At 38.4% G+C, this 20,813-nt stretch overlaps 1 protein-coding gene across 1 annotated transcript in view; it reads left to right on the forward strand.

Annotated features, from left to right (window-relative positions):
- Positions 1-20,813, forward strand: part of Efhb (EF-hand domain family member B) — a 42,181-nt gene that overhangs the window by 15,779 nt on the left and 5,589 nt on the right. Inside the window, exons 6-11 of the mRNA XM_074042835.1 lie at positions 1,913-2,042; positions 5,833-5,916; positions 6,482-6,549; positions 9,420-9,574; positions 15,325-15,532; positions 19,498-19,710. Coding sequence (XP_073898936.1) covers positions 1,913-2,042; positions 5,833-5,916; positions 6,482-6,549; positions 9,420-9,574; positions 15,325-15,532; positions 19,498-19,710 — 858 coding nt within the window. The remainder of the gene's footprint in view (positions 1-1,912; positions 2,043-5,832; positions 5,917-6,481; positions 6,550-9,419; positions 9,575-15,324; positions 15,533-19,497; positions 19,711-20,813) is intronic.

Here is a 20,813-nt window from a genome sequence, read left to right on the forward strand (position 1 = left end):
TTGGCAGAACTGGGATTTGAACTCAGGGCCTCACACTTGGTAGGCAGGTGCTCTTACTACTTGAGCCACTCTGCCAGCCCCAATTTCAATCTTTTCCAAGTAAAAACCTAGTTTTTCAGAATTAACCTAGAAGGTAACACACATGCACAGGAAATTAATGTGATCAACTCCCTGTATAGCTATCCTTATCTCAACTAGCAAAAACCCTTGTTCCTTCCTATTATTGCTTATACTCTCTCTTCAACAAAATTAGAGATAAGGGCAAAATAGTTTCTGCCGGGTAGCGAGGGGGTGGGGGAGAAAGGGAGGGGATGGGGAAGGTAAGGGAGGGGGTGGGGGAAGTGGGGAGAAATGACCCAAGCATTGTATGCACATATGAATAAAAAAAAATAAATAAAAACCTAGTTTTTCTAGGATGATTTATTGTTAGGTCTATCCGTTATTCATTGTGTTCTGTTTGGGTGTTTGTCAACAATCAGTTGATATATATATTTGAGTTTATTTTGTGAGATCTCTCTATTCTGTGCTACTGGGCTATGCGTCTTTTTTTTTTTTTTTTTTTTTGCAGTACTGGAGTTTGAACTCATGGCCTCATGTGATAGACAGTCCTTCTATTACTTGAGCCACTCCCACCAGCCCTGTTTTATGTTGGCTATTTTTGAGACAGGGTCTTGCTTTTTGTTGTCTTTTTTTTTGTTGTTTGATAGGCTGGCCTCTAACTGTTATCCTACTAAGCTCTGCCTCCTGAGTATGCTTTTTTGTTTGTTTCAAGAAAGGTCTCACTATGTGGCTTGACTGACCTTGCTCTCGAAATCCTCCAGTCTCAGCCTCCCGAGTGCTGGAATTACAGGTATGCACCACCATACCCAGCTTATGTGTCAGTTTTTATGCCAGTACCATCTTGTTTTGATCACAATAGCTTTATAATACAATTTTTGGTGCTGAGGATTAAGCCAGGGCCTTGTGTCTGCTGAACACATGCATTACATGTATAGCTAGCATTACACATGCTAGCTACATCCCTAGCCCCTGTTACATGACTTTAAATCAGAAAGTCTGATGCTGCTAACCTTCTCTTTCTCAGGATAGCTTTGGTTGTTTGAGGTCTTGTGTGGTTCCATAAGAATTTTAGTATATATTTTTTTAGTATATATTTTTTTCTGTTTCTGTGAAGCATGCTACTGGAATTTTGATAGGAATTGAGTTGAATCTGTATATTGTCTATATCTGTAATATAGACATTTTAACATATAAATTCTCCTAATCCAGGAACATGGAATGTTTCTATTTATTTGTATCCTGTTCAGTTTTTTTTGTCAATATTTTATAGGTTTCAATATATAGGTCTTTCACTTTCTATGTTGAATTTATTCCTAAATTCTAGGCATGGTGGTGTGTGCACCTGTAGTCAAGCTACTCATGAGGCTGAGGTAGGAGAATCACTTGAGTGTAGGAGTTCAAGGCTAGCCTGGGCAACATAGTGAGGTCCTGCTTCAGAGCACAGAGGGCTGGAGATGCAGCTCAGTGGTAGAGCACTTGCCTAGCATGCACCAGGCCCTGGGCTTGATCCTCCAGCACGGCAATCAACATCTAAATTTATTCCTAAGTATTGTATTTATTGATTGATGGTGTTGTAAATGGGATTGTTTTCTTGATTTATTTTTCTGGTAGGCAGTGGTTTATTGGGTTTTCCACATATCGCTTTCCAAATATTAGCACAAGGAACTCTTATGTGTGGCATTCCACCAGTCTTCAGCTCATGTGGGGGAATGCTTCTGTTGTCTGTAGCCAAATGTACAAGTTCATTCTTTGTCCCAGTCCCATTTTCAATGTCAACAAGAACATAATGTGCTCTTGCCAGATAAGGTTATTTGAGTGAGAAGTTTTCCTCCATCCCTCTCACCCCTCACAGGAGAAGCAAAGAACCGAAAGTATAACTCATCAAGTTTCCATAGGTTTAACTTGTTTGGAGTCCCAACACCACATTTTAATGATGGAAGAACCATGGCAAAAAGTTTATATTGGCTCCATGAACTACAAATGTAAGTTTAGCTGTGCTTTGTCGAGGCATAAGTGTTAGACATTTAACCTTTAGGCTTAGATAAATGTTTATTTTTATAAAATGCACTGACATGATTCAAACATAAAATTAACGGAAAAAATATGTAGTGAATGGTCTTGCCCTTCTGATACCTGTTCTGTTTACTTCCTCCAGAGGTAACCAAGAATCTGCTTCCATGTTTGTAGTATTCTGAAGTTACTTCTTGACTTTATGAACAAATATAAATACATGTATGCATATATTAAATCTATGGAACCAGCTCTACTAAGTTTCTTAAAGATAATAGGCTTTCAAAAATCTCTAATGAGATTCACTAGACATTTATTCTTCAGCTTTATTTATTAGTTGCTTGGGCACATGAGTATTTGACCTAACTTTGAAAATCCTGACTTTTTTTTGAGACAAGACCTCACTATGTACCCCGGGCTGGCCTAGAACTTTCTGTCCTCCTGCCTTAGCCTCCCAAGTGCTGGGGTTGCAGGCATGATCCCCACACCCAGCAATTGGAACAATGTTTGTTAGATGATACTTTTGGTACTTTGAAACACAATTGGAATATTATTGCTAAAGCAGTAGAGAAATTCTTAATTCTTTTGGGTTGCAGATTAAAAAAAAACTCTCGACTTCACTGTGATTTCTGTTATAAACTTGTTTCTAAGCATGTTTGTTCACATTTTAATCCATCTAATTTTATATGCACAATTTAATGCAAAATTGACTTACTTTCAACTTTTAAGGGACATATTTCTCCTGTAAAACTATCTGTCTGTACTCTATTTGTGATTTGGTTTAAAGACTCAGTTTGAGTGGTCAGATGATAGACGTGTGTGTGTGTGTGTGTGTGTGTGTGTGTGTGTGTGTGTGTGTGAATAAATGAACTCACTGGCAGCACACAGAGAACTTTGAATAGATGAGTGAATGCTGTAAGGTTGTATAATGATGATGTAGGTATTGATAGTTTCACATACATGCTACCCACAGATACTTCCTGATTGTCAACATAATCTGGAGACTTTTTGACTGGAAGGAATCATCTCTATGCCTTATAGTCCTCCTCTTCCTTTTTTTTCCTTTGTGACAATGTCTTGCTATGCAGCCCAGGCTAACCTTGAACTCAATAACCTCCTGCCTCAGTCTCCTGAGTGTTGAGATTATGGTCATGAACCAATATACCCTGTTACAGTCCTTGTTCTTATTATCCATGTATGTTCCCACTTATATGCTTTGGAGCTGATTTTTATTTATTTTCTGGCAAATACCAGGAGCTGAATTCTGGATCTTGTACTTGCTAGGTAGGCACTCTACCACTTAAGCCAACACTTTTTGTGTTGGTAATTTGTGAGATTAAAGTGTTGCTTTATGTCCAGGCCAGCCTGGACTGTGATCGTCCTATTTTCAATTCCCCACTTTAGCTGGGGATGACAGGTTCATCCCACTGCATCAAGCCACTGGTTGGGGTGGGGGTGGGGGGGCTCATGAACTTTTTGTACAGGCTGGCTCTGAACTGTGATTCTCTTGATCTCAGTCTCCCAAGTAGCTAGGATTATAGGCTTGACCCACCACACCTGGTTTAGAGCTGATTTTTAGATTATAAACTCTATTTGTCCAAATTATGGCCTGTAAACTGCCATTAATTTACTTAGACTTTACCCACATACTTTTTTTCTCTATAACAAATGCAAAGAAATAAAGAGATGGATTATTTTATATTTCTTCTATTGTTTCTCTACAGAGTACCACTCTCCTCCTAGAATTTAGTCAGCTCAGAATTTCAAAAGTATAGGAAATACTTTTACAAGAAAATGGAGTTTTAATGTTAATTAAAATGGAGAATTTAATGTTAATTGTTTTTAGTCTTAGCAAAACAATCGGGAACTTATTAAATAATTATGTTGTAATGTTATAGTTTTCAAAAGAAATTTTATTCATTTAATCACAATGATCAAAGTAACAATTATATAATAGAAAACTGGCAAAATAAATCACTCATAATCCTGTCACTTCAATTCAACCTTATTATTATTATTTTTGGTGGTACTAGAATTTGTACTCAGGGCCTCAGCGCTCTAACACTTGAGTCACTCTTCCAGCCCCAATATTATCATTTTAATGTACGTATTTCTTCCTTTCCTTTTTCTTTCCTTCCCCTTCCCTCCCCTCCCCTTCTGCTCTGTCCCCTTTCTTTTTTTCTTTCTTTCTTTGGCAGTGTCTGGCTATATAGCCCAGGGTGGCCTTGAATTCTTGGTCCTCCTGCTTCAGTCTCCAAGTGCTATAGGAATGTGCTGCCATTCTAAGCTTAATGTTCATATTGTCTAAGTATTTGTCTAGTGTGGTTTCCTATGTAGATTTTTGCAATCCCATTTTATATTCTGATTTTCAAGATAACATAAAATAATGATATATTGCTGTATATTCATTATAGCCAGAATTTAAGAGGCAAGCAGAATGTATTCTTGTTAAATGTGAGACAATGTAATCACTTTCCATGATCAATGAAACTTTTTTTTTTTTATTCTGTATTGGTGAATGAACCCAGGGCCTCCTGCATGCTACACAGTGCTTTACTGCTCTATCACTTGAGCTGTGCCCCCAGCTCTTTTGTTTTTATTTTGTTTTTGAGACAGGGTCTTATTCCTTTTCCATGATCTGGCCCCAAACTCTGGATCTTCCTGCCTCCATCTTTCAATAGCTGGACTTATAGGCATACACTACTATGTATAACAAAGCTACGAACTTTATTTTTTGTGGTGTTTGGGACCTTGCACATTCTGGGCAGTTGTTCTACGGCTGAGCCACAACTCTAGCCCTATAGATATTTTTATACATATAGCTCTTCCAACTTTTTTAAGGAGACAGAACTTTGCTAAATTGCCCAGGCTGTCCCTAAATTCTTGGGATCAAGCAATCTTCCTGCTGTGGTCTCCTGAGTAGCTGTGACCACAGGTGTATGGCACTGTGGATTATCTCCTTATGAATTGGCTCCCAGTTGGAAATAAAAACGCATGAACAGTGTATGCTTTTTCTTTTGGCAGTGCTGGGATTTTGGACTCAGGGCCTCATGCCTGCTTAAGCCATGCTCCATTTTTTTGTTTTTTTATTCATATTGTCCAGTAATTTCCAAAAGGATTATAGGAATCTTCCTTAGCAATCTGAAAATGTTTTACCATTTTTTTTGCCAATTTTTTTATAATCTTGCCCTGTCTCCATACATATTTGCCTTTTTGGTCAGTTAGAAGGACTACTTTGTTATTCTTTTATTTTATAATTATTTTATCACTAGAGATTGTTATAATTTCTCCATATATTTGCTTACCAGATCTGAGTTATCTTATAGTGTATATACTTTAGTTGTTTATTTCATACTTAATTTCCTTTCTTTTGTTTTTGTTTTTGTTTGTTTGTTTGTTTTTGAGACAGTCGCATTGTGTAGTCCAGGCTGGCCTTAAACTCATCCTCCTCCTGCCTCAGTCTCCTGAATGCTGGGATTACAGGTGGGTGCCAGGAGGCCTGACATGATGCTTGATTTTCTTTTAGCAACTTTGTTTTTATTCATTGAAAATATTTTAAAAGTTTGTTTGCTTTATTCTTTAATCACATGCATTTTTTATTATAAAATATAAATGGTAGAAAAATGAACACATAAATCTTTCTTTTTAGTGTAGAATTTCTTCTAGATATTAGATTTGTTAATTGAAGTTGCAGTGATACTATGACACTCCTCAAGAATACTTTAAGAAATAAAGATTTCTTACAATTTTCTAATTTTGTAGGAAAAAAGGAGCTAAAGTTGTATCCAAGAGAGTTGATGATTTTAAAGAAAAGTTTCAACATAAGCTTGGAAGAGTTTTCGATCCGTAAGTTAGTGATTAACTTCATATTGCTAGTGTCTTTGCATCAAATTTAAAAAGCACTCTTCTGGGTGATGTTGGCTTATGTTCTATTAGTTTCTTCCTATTAAATAAAGAAATCCTTTTTTTGCTGTTAGTGTTTGTAGCTTTGGGGTTGCAGGAAAGCAGTGAGCTCTGAAAGGTGGAACAGGCATTTGGAGACACAGGAGGGAGAACTTTGCATTGTTTTGTTTCTACAACAGCAGAAATGTAACTTACCATTTACATTTTCTCAGTCTTTCTTGTCTATGTCTGCCGTGCTCTCTATACTTTGGTCATTTTGCTTTGAATGTGGGTTTTTTTTTTTTTTTTTTTTGTGACTGGGTTACTAAAGGGCAGTGAAAGCATTCAGTCCATTGCTAAAAGCAAGTGGACAATTGGACAAAAGATCTTTTGGATTACTTTTGTTTGAACTTATAGTTTGCTTGTAGGAGAACATGTAGGCTACTAAGAACATATGGCAGACGTATTTTAAATTCAGGGGATGCCATGTGGAGGTCATTTTAACTAAAGGATTTATTTTCTTTGATAGCATTGCAGAAACCATGAATGTTCCCCAAAGCCACACATTTGGAGCTTGTCTCCGTCCTGAGGAATATGGTAAATATACGAATTTTCTCCCTAGCAAAACAGACAGACATCTTCAAGAGTCTCCATAAAGTCATGCAATTAAGCTAACATCTCCCTCTTTCCATGTTTCTGATTTTAAAGGCATGAAGTGTCACATTAACAGTAATGAGAAAAATATGTAATACAAAGAAGGAATTTTTTTAATATGTTTTGAACTGGGGTACAGTTTAAAGGGCTTTGTTATGAATACCTAAAGTATAATTAATGCTTTGAGTATTATTTATACAATAAATAAAACCTTATTTAAGCAAGCCAAAGTGAAATGAAGCAGCTTTTTATTAAATTCAGATATTGTTCTAGGCCTTCACTACTCTAAGTGCAGTCTATAGACAGGTAATTTGGGAGTCTCAAGACAGCATCTTAGAAATACCCAATCTCAGGTCCCACTCCAAAACTACTGAATTTGAGACTGTGGGTTTTTTTTTTCATTTTTATTTATTTTTTTGGTAATACTGGGGATTAAACTCAGGGCCTCATTCTTGCGAGACAGGTGCTCTACCACTTGAGTCACTCCTCCAGTCCTTTGGGTGTGTGTGTGTTGGGTATTTTCAAGATAGGGTCTCTCGAACTATTTGCCCAGGCTGGCTTCAAACCAAAATCCTCCTGATCTCTGCCTCCCAAGTAGCTAAGATTATAGGCGTGAGCCACTGGAATTCGGCCTGACTGTGAGTTTTGTGTGTTTGTTTATTTATTTGTTTGAGACAGGGTCTCCTTATGTAGCCCAGGCTGTCTTGGATCTCAGAATCTTCCCGTCTCAGCATCTTGAATGCTGGGATTACAGGTGTGTACCACCATACCTGGAATAAATTGTATTTTAACTATTTAAGTGTATGGCAAATAAATTTAAATATATTGTAAATACTTATGCATTTAAATTGTAAAAATTATAAACTATTCTAAGACTGCGTAATTGAGAATTACTCTTTCCTTACTAGCCAGATGCCCAGCACTGGGAGGCTGAGGCAGGAGGACCATGAGTTCCATGCCAGCCTAGTCTTCATAGTGAAACACTGTCCCCTCAAAAGAAAACCCCGAGGCTAATAGACTATCTGCATTAAAAATATCTAGAGAGTTCATTAAATATGAAATATGAAGGTTCCTGGGACCCATGTTCTGATATATTCTGATTCATAGTTTCAGTTTCTTCTTCTCCTCCTTCCCCTTTTTCTTCCTTGGCAGTACTGGATTTGAATTCAGGGCCTTCCTCTCACTCTAGGCAGGTGCTCTACCACTTGAGCCATGCCTCCAACTAGGGTAGGTTCTCATGTACACTAAAGTTTAAGAATTACAATCGGAAATGTTTTAGCTAAAGTCTGCCCACTGACAAAATATTTATTGAGTTTATATATGGCAGTGTTTTAGAGTATTATTAATCACCACATTAGGAAGTTAGTTCTGTGTTTAGATGAACTCTTATATGTTTAATGGATGCCTGTTCATCTTAGAGGATTTTGGAGGAGGTAAATGACAATTAAAAAAATCCACCAATTAAGGCTCTGAATGTTTTTAGAACTCAGGAATGGACTTAGATGAACTTTACTCTAGATTCTACCATTTTTATATTATCATTGGGGTCAATTACTGACATCTCTTCTGTGGAAATCTCTTCTGTGCATGCTTCCAGAGACATACTGGGCCTGGATTTCTACCTTACCCTCATGTAGAAAAATAAAGTCAACTATACAAAGAATGCTTAATCCCTAGTATCTGGAGTTATTGCTTACGTTAAGTGGCTCTTAGAAGAATGTAAGGTCCGTGCCTGGCTCCCAGAATGCACCAGTGTAGAGGCAGCATGAAGGAGAATCCAAGGCAGGTGGGAATAATGAAAATTGTTGCAGGCAAAGTACAGTCGAAGAGCCTGCTGTGGTATGGCAGCTAGGTTATGGGTCTCTTTCTCTCTAAGGGCCAGAGCTTGTACATCGTTCAGCTCATTGGAAATTACTATTTTTTTTTGGTTTTGGTTATTTTGAGACAGGGTCTCATTATATAACTCAGACTGGTCTTGAACTTGCCAACCCCCTGCCTCACCCTACCAAGTGCTGGGAGAATGTGCAGCTTAGAAAAATGGCTTTTAAGCAATTCAATAGCAAGTAATTTGATATCAGCTTCATAAATATTATTCCAGGGCCAGACCAGAAGAATGTAATAGTGTAGGTCTCACACAGTAGGATTGTAGTGGGAAAACCATTAGAGTTGAAAACAACCTTTCAGTTGATTATCTTTGGCTGTTAACGGGAGAAGATTTCTGAAGATAGGAAATACTCAACCCAGAGCCACCTACAGAATATGGAAGAGCTTTATTTCATAAAATAGCCACTCAAAGGGTTTATGTCTGATGAAGTGGAATAGGGAAAGAGGTCTCACTTATCTGTCAAAAATTATCCCTGGCAGTCTTCTTTTTTTGTTTGGTGGTGCTGGGGTTTAAACTCAGAGCCTCACACACACACACACAAGTTGTAAAGCCAGGTGCTTTAAAACTTGAGCCACTCTGCCAGTCCTGTCCTTGTGTTGGCTATTTTCAAGATGGGGTCTTGTGAACTATTTGCTCAGGTTGGTTTCCAGCCAAAGCCCTCCTGATCTCTGCCTCCTGAGTATCTAGGATTATAGGCATGAGCTACCAGTACCAAGCTTCATGTACATTTTTATACACAAAAACATCCTGGATAATAGTATCAGATTTAGATATGAGTTGTTATCATTCATAAAGGTTGTTAACGCTTTCTTTCTCTGTGTCTCTGTGGTCTGTCTCTCCCTCTTCCTCTAACTCTCTCTGAAAGATGGTAATAATATGGAGACAGACTTTAAGTTGACATAAAAGACTTTCTTTCTTTGTTCAATAGGAGTTGGTGATCTCATCCACAATAGACTTCCTGGTGAATGTCTTCGGGGGATGGATAGACAGCGAGCCCTGATTGCAGCAGTTCGACATCACTTGAAGAAATTTAATTGCCAGAACTTTGACAGTTTGCTGGCAGCCTTCAGGCACTATGACAAGGCCAGTAGCAGAACAGACATATTGGTTTACATGTGGGCTGACAAATCCTAGCAGGTTGATATAGATTAGGGGTCAGTAAACTATGGCCTATGGGCCAAATCCAGCCACTACTTGTCTGTGTTGTTTTATGTATTATCTCAGGCTACATGCAACCCTACATGTAGAAATGAATAGTAGTAATAGAGATTAATATTTTAACAGTTGGCTCTTAGAAAAAAATTGCTGATGCCTAGTATAGATTAGTGGTTGTCAAAGTATGATTCTTCTACCATTTTCAGCAATACTTGGAAACTTGCTAGAAAAGCAAATGCCAAGGCCTACCAGAGATCAACTGAATAGGAACTCAAGGGTGGAGCCCAGCAGGTTTAGCAGGCACTTCAGGTGGTTCTGATGCACATTCAAGTTTCAGAACCACAACTCTCGGTTATTAAACTGCAGAGTGCTGGGAGCAAGGGTGGGGTGCTAGATTCCTATGGAAGACTTCACAATCTATATCTAATATTTTTTTTTTTTGCAGTACTGGGGATTAAAACCAGGGCCTCACACTTGCTAGGCCAATGCTTCATTGACCTACACCCCCAGCTATATCTAACTCTTAATATAAACACACAGTACCTTTGGGCTAAGTCCAAATCCTGCTTAGAATGTCTTTTCCTCTGGGAGCAGCTATGGTTTCTACTTTGGGAGTGCAAGATCCTTTAATCTTTCAGTTACTTTATTTATTCATTAATTAGTTTTTGGTATTGGGAATTGAATGCAGATCTTGCACACACTCTACCTTGGGTTAAACTCTCAGCCCCTTGATTGCGTATATCTTTTTGTCCTGTTTGCTAGGAAGCTCAGAACCAATTGAATAAAGAAATTGTGAACATGATCTCACACCATATATTTTGTAGGATTTTACATTCCAGTTTTCATCTGATTTTTCAACTTTTATTTTGCCTTGATTTTCTACTCCCGCTTTTTTTTTCTTTACCTTTTCTTTTTTTTTTTTTTTTTTTGTAGTGCTGGGGTTTGAACTCAGGGCCATATGCTTGCTAGGCAGGCACTCTATCACTTGAACTACCTTAGTAGTACTTTTTTTGTGTTGGGTATTTTTGAGATAGGATCTCTTAAACTGTTTGCCCAGGGCTGGCTTTGAACCGAGATCCTCCTGATCTCTGCCTCCTGAGTAGCTAAGATCAGACACAGGTGAGAGCACTGGGGATAGCTTGGGTGCCTTAATTGTACCTATTTTTCTAGGCAGTTTCAAAACTATTTTAGGACGAATCTAATATAAACAAGTACAAATTCATAAGCAAATGTGTAATGATGCAGTGTATCAGTCTTTTCTGTTTGTTTTTAAAGACAGGGTCTCACTATGTGACTCAGGCTGACCTTGAACTATGTAACCCAGGCTGGTCTCCAATTTGCAATCCTCCTGACTCAGCTTCCCAAGTGCTGGGATTACATGCACATGCCACCACGCCTGACTTGTACCACAGTCTTGCTATGAGAAGAAAAAAAGAGCAGAAAAACTTTAGTTTACTTCAAAGGGAAAAGAGAAATAATCCCATCTCCCTTCCAATGTCCAGTATAGGTCTTAAAAGTTACAGTTCTCATTTTTTATTTTAAGAAATCTTGATCACACATTGGCTAACCCATTTTAAGTCCAGTTATTTGTTTTTAGGTTTGGGGATTGTGTATCTGTTCACTAATGCATAAAAAGTTGGTTAGATATTTCACTTAAGTTTGTATTAATTCATGTCTGTAGCCTCAGCACTTGGGAGACTAAGGCAGATGAGTTCAAGGCCACCCTGGGCTATATAAAGAAACCCTGTCTCAATGCTTTGCTTGCCACCCAAATTTGTACTAATTGTGTAGGATACTACAAATGAGTACTCAATTATATTTCCCACAAAAATGTGCTTTAAGAAAATGTCAGTATTCATCTGTCTGGCTTTAAAGAGAAACCAACTGGGATTTATAGACAATTTCACGATCATTCTTCATTATTAAAATATATAAACTAAAATAAGCACATTTTAAACCTTACTCAAATCTGTCATAATTTTTTGAGTGGCTAAAAAAATATGGGAAACTGTCACAATACATAAATAAGGGAACCTGCCACAATACATAGCACTTTGGTTTTAAAAATTCTTCATTTTAAATGCAATTATACAAAATCTGATCATCTTAATAGCTGTTGTTTATCTGAGAAAACCACCAGGTACATCCCTTATGATAAAATTAAGCAAGGAGGAAATTACTGAGGATTAATTAGTGTTGATAGGCCTTTAAATGGTTAATTTTTAATATGCACAATGTAAATGCTCAGTGTCCATAAGGGGCTTTTCACTTTTCACTGGATGGGTAATAACATGTGCGTCCAGTACAGCTGTAGGATAATTTTTGATTATTTGTATCTGAAGTTGTTGGATGCTCCAATTTAATTTAATAGAAAAAAATTAAAACAGAGCAAATGAACTATGATTTCCTAAATGAATATTCCTTATAAAATTAATTGTTTTATTGCACACTCATCATGCATCAAGTATTATCCTGGATAATGTGAAGACTTTTGCTTCCCTTAAAAATCTAGCAGAGTTAATCATAAGTTAGGGTGGCAGTGGTGTGCTAGAGTTTTCCTGAAAGCTCATACTGTTAAATTTTCAGGAACTTTGCAAGCCATTAGGATGGTAACTAGAAATTAACCCTCATGAAAATATTTATGCCATGAACAGTAGAAGCTGTTACAAAACAGGGCTGTCTTCCACTACACCCACCAAAGGTCTAGTTGTTAAGTGTATATATATATATATATATATATATATATATATATATATATAGCACACCACTGGAGGAGGATGAGAGCCAAGTGCTCTGATAAAATCAAAGTTGCAACTGGGGATTTTTATTTGGCTGTTAGCTCATAGGCTGTGTGATTCATGAAGGATGCTTTTAGCAATGCAAGTCAGCTAATGATTTTTTCTTTTAATTAATTGTCCAATTAAGCAGAACTCGGTAATTTGTGCTCACTTAAGGAATACATTTGTTGCCAATATGTAAACATTGTTAACTTAAAACTAGAATAGTCTTCTAAAATAATTTTAGTAGACTTTAGGGCTCTCAGCTAGGTTCAGTAATGTGTCTAGTCTTTGGTTTGGAGGTGTTATATGAGGGCTGTTGGTTTAACTTCTTGTTTGTTCTTGTTACCAGCTGATGGTGTTTTCTTGTTGACGGCATTCACTTCCCCCATGGAATGACTCAAAATAGGGCTGGGAAGGACATCTAAAGGTATTCTATGCGGGGGTTACAGTAACTAGGGCCATTATTTGCTCTTTGCAGTAGAGTTCTCAGTAACTTTTAGGAAAATGGCATTCAAACTGGATAGAAATACTTGGCACTCAGTTAAACTTACAGTGCTTCTGACAGTTTGGGAGAGCTAAAACAGGGCATTTTCCTTCATGTTGCAGTCTCCAGGGAGTGTTGAGAAAGATACTTCCCTGATGTCCTGGGTCTAAGGTGTCCCTTCCATGGAGTTTAGCTACTGCATTTCTTCTGTTACTACAAAGTCAGTGATAACTTCACCTCCCCCCTCCCACCTCCCCCCACTCCCCAGTCATTCCCTATTTCTACTTGGACCTTTGGTCTGGAAAGACAAGGTGTAAGAGGAACAGAACATTTTTATAGGAAAGAGCCAGAGCCCCATTTCATTCCCTGCTTTGGCCACATTTACCTTGAGATTTTGTTTCTTTGCTTTGTTTTTTGTGATAGAATCTCTCTATATAATCCAGGCTGGCCTCAAATGTCTGATCTTCCTGCCTCCAGGAAGGCTGGATTATAGGCATGTACTTACCTTGAATTTTGAGTGGTACCGTGGTTGCATGGAGCCCAGTGAGTGAAGCACCAATGTTTTCAATCTATATGAAGTCCTGTGTTAGGAGCAGAGTTATCATTGGTTGATTGATGAAGACTTGGTTGATTAACAGCATTTAGTTTAGTTCTGTGGGCTTCTTGATGAGTAGCCATCTAGCATGTTGCTTTTCCACCAGGGAAATGGGGTTTGTATTCTTAGTTGTCTTGGGTCTGCAGTAGAGACTTTTGTAAAAGGGAGTCTGCATTAATCGGGGGGCATCAGTAACTCCATTGTCAATATGTATTATGCTCACATTCTGTTTTAACATATGACTGAGGGAATGTCTCAAGGGCTTGGAACTGACTGCAATGATTTATCTAGAATTCACTGGGTCTGCTCATTGGATCATTTTTCGTCTTACAGGGGATCACCTCCATCAGTGTTATAAATACAATCCTGGAAAGTTAGGGCCTGAATATTACTAATTGATTCATTCATGTTTTCCTTTGGGAATTGTTCTCTTTCTGGGAAATCTCTGTGAAGAATCCAGCACTCTCTTTTATTCTTTGTTCTTTTGTGGTGCTGGGAATTGAATCCAGGGCCTCATGCATGCCTGGCAAGTGCTCTACTACTGAGCTACATTCCCAGCCCAACATTTCCTTATAGCAACCAGAATCCAAAAAACAAAGGAACAAATAAACATATATACAGACACATATACACACAATGAAAACCTCACTCTTTATCATGATCTCTGAATGGATATGGTTGGCTTGATAGGTGCAGAGGGACTGAGTGGTAACATGCCTCAGGTGTTAGTGTTCTTCCTAAAGGAGCGTCATGTCCTCTGCCCCATCTCCCATGTGAATCAGCCAAGTTTCTGATCAGAGCCCTCATAAATTTCCCTCCACTAATGCTTAGGGTAGTTACTTCTACTTCTGTCTTTAACTCTTGTCTGAAAGGAGACGTACCCCTCCTCTCCCTGCCAGTCAATCTTAATGCTAATTGTTACAATGGCGGAGGACTTGGTTGGTTGGTAGTATCTCCCCTTGCCCACAGGAGTGTTATCAAACAAAACCAGGCAACTGTCTTTGAGTCCACCTCCCTTTACTTTTTTACTTTGAGTTGCCTGGCAACTGCCTTCTCAATTTCTCCTCATTAATAAGCAGTAATTGCCCAATTGAAACATTTTAGGTGTTTTAAACTTTGTAAACATGCAAAATTGTAAACAGCTGTCAGAAGTACACAACACGACCAAATGAAACATCAAATGTCAAGCATGTATCATGGCTAGATGTGTTTCATGCGACTGCAAGCAGCATGGTTTAAAGAATATGACTACAGTCGAATGGGGGCTATGAGTGTAGCTCAGAGCAGGTGCAAGGTCCTGGGTTCAATCCCTAGCACCACACACACACACACACACACACACACACGGATGGTTCTGAGTCACACCCTGCACCATCCAGGTTGAAATTACTGAGTGCATTTATTAGCTTGACTCGATGAAATATTGCTTAATATTTGACTCCTGGCAGTACTGGAGTTTGAACTCAGGATCTTGAGCTTGCTAAGCTAACACTACCACTTGAGCCGCACTCCAAGCCATTTTTTGCTTTGGTTATTTTTCAGATAGGGTCTCAAGATTTTTTGTCTGGACTGGCCTCTGACAGTGATCCTCCTTCCTATGTAGGCCTCCTGAGTAGCTGAGATTATAGGTGTGTAGCACTATACTTGACTTGTTCTTTGAGACAAGGTCTTGCCCAGGCTGAACTTGAACTGTGATCCTTCTATCCTCACCTGCCAACTAGCTCTTTTCCTTGAAGAAAATAATAATAACAATAGAAATTGTCTACTTTGCTGTTGGAGACAGTGCTCAGTGCATCTTTTTTTGCTTCATGTCTAACAGAAAGGAGATGGGATGATAGATAAAGAGGAGTTGCAGGAAGCTTGTGATGGGGCCAGTTTGCACTTGGATGAGAAGCTCCTGGAGCAGCTGTTTGAGTACTGTGACGTGGATAACGATGGCCTGATCAATTACCTGGAATTTGCAAATTTTCTGAACTGGAAAGACAAAATGCCTCTTAGAGAGTATGAAGAGAAGGTCATCATCAAAGGTATTTAATTTTTGAAGGTTTGCTGAATTCTTAAGTGGAATTTTTATTTTTATTTTTTTAGTAACTCAAGCCTATCGGCCTTAATATAAAAAAGAAACAATACAAGCTGCTTGCTCATGCCTCATGCCTGTAATCCTAGGATCACAATTTGAGGTTAACTCAGGCCAAAAAAAAAAGAGACTCTATCTCAAAAATACCCAACACGACAAAAGGGAGAGCATCGTCATGGCTCAGGTGGTAGAGCTCCTGCCTAGCAAAAGTGCAGCCATGAGATAGAACCTCAGTACCAGCCCCCCCAAAAGCAGCAGCACATGTGTATACTTATTTGTTTTTGTGTAGAATGTCTGTGGAAGGATAGGAAATAATCTGAGAACATTCATTATTTCCAGGAAGAGGGAACTGGATGGCTGAGGGGCAGGTGGCAACTAGACTCACTTTTTAAAGTGTGCTTTTATGTCTTTTCGGTTTAGAACCATGTATTATTCATTAAAAAAATGAAAAGCAAAAAACGTTCCATAGCAGGTAGAATTTCAAAAAGTTGTTTCAAAAATCATTATCTTAGAGTAATTAGCTCCCCACATCAGTACTGAAATAGGATTTGACCTAAGAAATTTTGAGTTTTAAAATTTTGCACAAAAAAGCTGGGATGTAGCTCAGTGGTACAGCGCTTGCCTAGCATTTGTGAGGCCCTGGGTTCGATCCCAGCACCAAAAAAGAAAAGACGAAAAAAAAAAAATTTTGCACAAAAAGAAAAAATATAATCTTCATTTTTGATTCATTTTCACAGTATATATTACCTTTCTGTGTGATTAACCATATATACACTCATATATGCAAAATGTGTGTATGTATATGTTTTATTAGAACAAGGTTTTTTTTTTTCTTTGGTGGGACTGGGGTTTGAACTCAGGGCTTTGCTCTTGCAAAGCAGGCTCTACCACTTGAGCCACACCTCCAGTTCATTTTGCTCTGGTTATTTTGGAGATGGAGGGAGTCTCATGAATTATTTGCCTGGGCTGACCTCATATTGGAATCCTCCTGATCTCAGCCTCCAAAGTGGTTAGGATTACAGACGTGAGCCACTGGGCCTCACTGAAACAAGGTCTCAAACTTTTAATTCTCCTGCCTCAGGCTCCTGAGTGGTGGATTACATTTGTGTGCCAGTATGGCTACTTTATGTATGTATGTGCACATATATATATGTGTATATGTATATACATGCACATATATACATACTGGGGTTTGAACTCAGGGCCTTGAGCTTTCTATGCAGGCATTCCACCACTTGAGGTACATCTCCAGCCCTATGCATATAAATATAAAACATAAAATTCAGTTTTCAAATTTCTGTTGAATGGAAAGATTCTTTTGCAGTTTCTATAAGCTCCACTTTCAGTTCCCTCATACTCACTTATGTATTAGGTACCAGACCTTGTCTTCACGCTTTGAAATTTAGGTTGTTTCCAGATAGTCTAAGAACAGCACAGTAATTCTATGATTATCATCTCTGAAAAAGCTTTCTGTTTCTAATTATATCTCATTTCTTCTGAATGTTATTATTGTCCCAGAAGTAACTCTATTTTCATTTTGCTTTTCTAAATGATTGTACCAGTTTGCAGTTTTATCAGCCAAGGTTGTGAGGTTTTACTCAACTTCACTATCATTGAGTGTTATTATGAACATTATTATAATTTAGTTTGCATATAATGATACCACATTTGCTTTAATTTTTATTACTTGATTATTAGGGAGAATTAACCTAAAAATGTTGTTTATATTTTTATTTCCCTTTGGAATGCCTCTCTAAAAATGAAGATACTACCATTTTCACTTTTATTCTTGGGTCATTCCATTCTGTAAGGACAAAATCAACATGGTTTTTATTGAGAATGTCAGCCCTTCCTCAGCATGTCTGGCTGGGATAGCCTTTCTGCTCCACCCACTAGGAGTGTATCAGAATCTATCTATTTTCATAGAAAGCAACTCTACTCTGTATGTCTTAGAAATAAGGAGGGGATGACAGAGATTTTTCCATCTTGGAATAACTCATGAAGTAATAGAGATGCCTGTTTCCAAAACAGATCATTCTTCAAATCATTCCTGTTTTTTTTTTTTCTTTTACAAAAATTTGTTTTCATATGTTGGTTTTCAGGGTTGGGACTTGAACCCAGTGCCTGTGCATTCTAGGCAAGCATTCTACCACTTGAGCTATGCCCTCAGCTCTTGTTCCTGGTTTTTAGATCCCAACCTCACCAGCCATTTTCAGTGGAATTCTTCCTTCCCTCCTTCTCTCCTCCCCTCCCTCCCTCCCTCCTCCCCTCCCTCCCTCCTTTCTTTCTTTCTCTTATCTTCTCCTCTCCCGCCCCCTTTTCTTTCTTTCTTTTTTGAGACACTCTATGTAGCCCAGGAGGACTGGCAATCCTCCTGCTTCTACCTCTCCAGTGCTGGATTATAAGTATGCACTACTGCACCTGGTGCTAAATGGAGTTCTTGAATATTTTATCTTTTAAGATTTTAGACTAGTTAGTGACCATTAGGTCTAGAAGGAGCCCAGGAATGTTTTGCTAGGAACTTTCATACATTAAGTGTTGTAAATGTAGGCCCCAAAAGTGACCATGTGGAGAGGAGTGATCTGGCAAGAGATTCTTTATTGCGGGGTGGGAGAGAGAGAGAGCCAAGAGAGAGAGGCGGGGTCTTAAATATCCCTCAGTGAGACTCGGCATGATCTGATTGGTTAGGATCTTATGGTTCATGCTGATTGGAGGTTGGGGCAGAAGGAGAATTCAAGCTAGACTGACCCTGGAAAACAGAAGCTTAAGGGTGCAGTAAGAACTGAAACCCATAGGCGTCATTATTGCCAACATCAAGTTCTATCTTAACTGTTGACTTTTGGAGGAAAGGGGTCTTTTAGTTTTTTAAGGAACTGTTTTTCAAGCTTTTCTAGATTTCTGCTTTTTTGGGGGGGGGTGGTGGTTATGGTAGAGAATCTGGCACTCTGGACCTGAATGCTTTCATGGCAAACACTGTGCACTCAATAGCATGGTGAGTCTTTTCTGGCTTGCCACAGTCATCACCTGTCTTTGATATCTGAGCACCAGTTCCTGTGGAACCCTTGACTCCCTAGGACCTTCCGTGTTCTTGTGGCGATCAAATCACCACAGTGCCCTCTAGTGGTATCTGTGGAATAACCAGACATTATGAGGAATTTTAGAACTGACTCAGCAAAGCAAACCTGCAAGAGAGGACTAAGAATTTCAATTCTACCTCAGATTTTTTTCCCTTTGGTGCTGGGATTGGGCACAGGGTCTCATGCATGCTAAGCATACAGTCTCCCATTGAACTACATTCCCAGTCTTGCGTTTTTTTTTTTTTTTTTAATACCCTGATTTGGAGGGGGATAGTTACATAATGTCTAGCTCATGGTGAATTCTTATTGCCTCTCTGGATGTTCAATACATGTTATCCCTTCCCCTAATCAAGTATGTACAAAATTTTCTACTCCAAATATGTCTTCTCTTACCTCTCCTTAGGGCACAGTCCTAGAAACAACTTTATAGTTAAATATGAGAGTGCTATTTTTTTTTTTTAAAGGAAGGCAAAGACTGTTGGTCTTTCAGATTTAAAAGCTTTATTCTGGAATGAAGTGATGAGGCAAAAGGAAATACTAAACCACGTTCAGATGATCTTGTATGTGACATTGGCCTGAACTTGCTATTCCACAGTGGGGTGTTGGCATCAGTGGCTGGCTGGTTCACACCCTCTCGGTTTCCACTATCAGGAAAACATTATATGAGAAAGTCATGAGAAACAGAAGGACTGCGTATTAACATCTTCCTGTATTTTCTTTCCTGTTTATTTTTTTCAATTAATTAATTAATTTGAGGTACTGGGGTTTGAACTCTGGTAGTAGGCAGATACTCTACTGCTTGAGCCATACTTCCAGCCCAACTGTTTTCTTTTTAAAGGTAGAATGCCAGATTGTGCATACCCTGCTGTGGCTAATGTGGAAGAATCTGAATCAACTCTCCTGATAAAGCCTGAAGATATTGTCTTCAAAGAACCAGGGAGCTCAGAAAAGACTCTCCGGACACTTCTGAGACCAAGTGATAAAGTTGCCAAACACCACACCACAACTTCTTCTGAGATCAGTGCAGTTGTAGGAGCCGTGCCTTCTCTCTGTGAGTGTTGTCACATCATTTGTCATGTTTTTAAATGATCGGCAAACATGAAAGCAAAGTGTGCTTTGTCTGCCCCGGCCTCTCTCTGTATTGGACTGTAAAGTTCTCAGAGCCTTAGACATTAACACTAATTCCGTATTCTAAGTACTTAGGGGTCTCATGTATAAATGTTGGCTGAACTGCTAATGATGACTGAAGTAAAATGATTCTTTATATATTAATGGATTGAGAATCAGACTAAACCAAGTTATTAGTCTTTCAAGCCATGTGGTTTTTAGTTGTATGTACTCTGTCTTCAAGTATTCTAAGAATTTTTTTTTGATGGGAGTGCGATTTAAACTCAGCTCTGTGCTTGCAAAGCAGGCACTCCACCACTTGAACCATATCTCCAGTCCATTTTGGTCTGGATATCGTGGAGATGAGGGTCTCACTAACTTTTTGCCTGGGCTGGCCTTGAACAGCAAACTCCTATCTTCTCCTCCCAATTCGCTGGGACTACAGATGTGCACAGCCACATCTGGATCCAAATTTCTGTTTTTCAGAAGGACTCCAATCATATTGGATTTTAGGATTTCATACACCTGTAATGCTCAACTTAATTAATTATATATGAAATGACTTTATTTCCAAATATGGTTACATTTTGAGGTATTGGGTGTTGGAACTTTGACACATGAATTTTGGGAGGGCAGAATTCAATCCATAACATCTACTGCACAATATTGAACATAAGCTTTTTTTTTTTTAAGAATGACATTGCTATCTATTCATTAATTTATTAATTCAGTAGCTATTTACTCACTGATGAAAGTGAGGTACTCTTCTGGTGTGATGGGGGATACAAACATGAGCAAAACTTGGATTTTTGTCCTTAAGGAGTCCAAGGAAAGACAGGCATGTAAATATCTAAAAACTCAAGGCAGAGCAATTGCTCTGCATGATGCAAAATAGTTTTATATTATCATATATCATAATAATAAATCCCTAAGGAGGCCAGATTTTGGCTTAATTTTAAATATAGGATATTGTGTTATTGAAAAAGTGATTTATTCAGATACAGAAATAGTAGAATAGTAATAGTAATAATAGGTAGAACTTGTTAT

This window comes from Castor canadensis, chromosome 10 (assembly GCF_047511655.1).
Source record: "Castor canadensis chromosome 10, mCasCan1.hap1v2, whole genome shotgun sequence".
NCBI classification, from domain to species: Eukaryota; Metazoa; Chordata; class Mammalia; order Rodentia; family Castoridae; genus Castor; species Castor canadensis.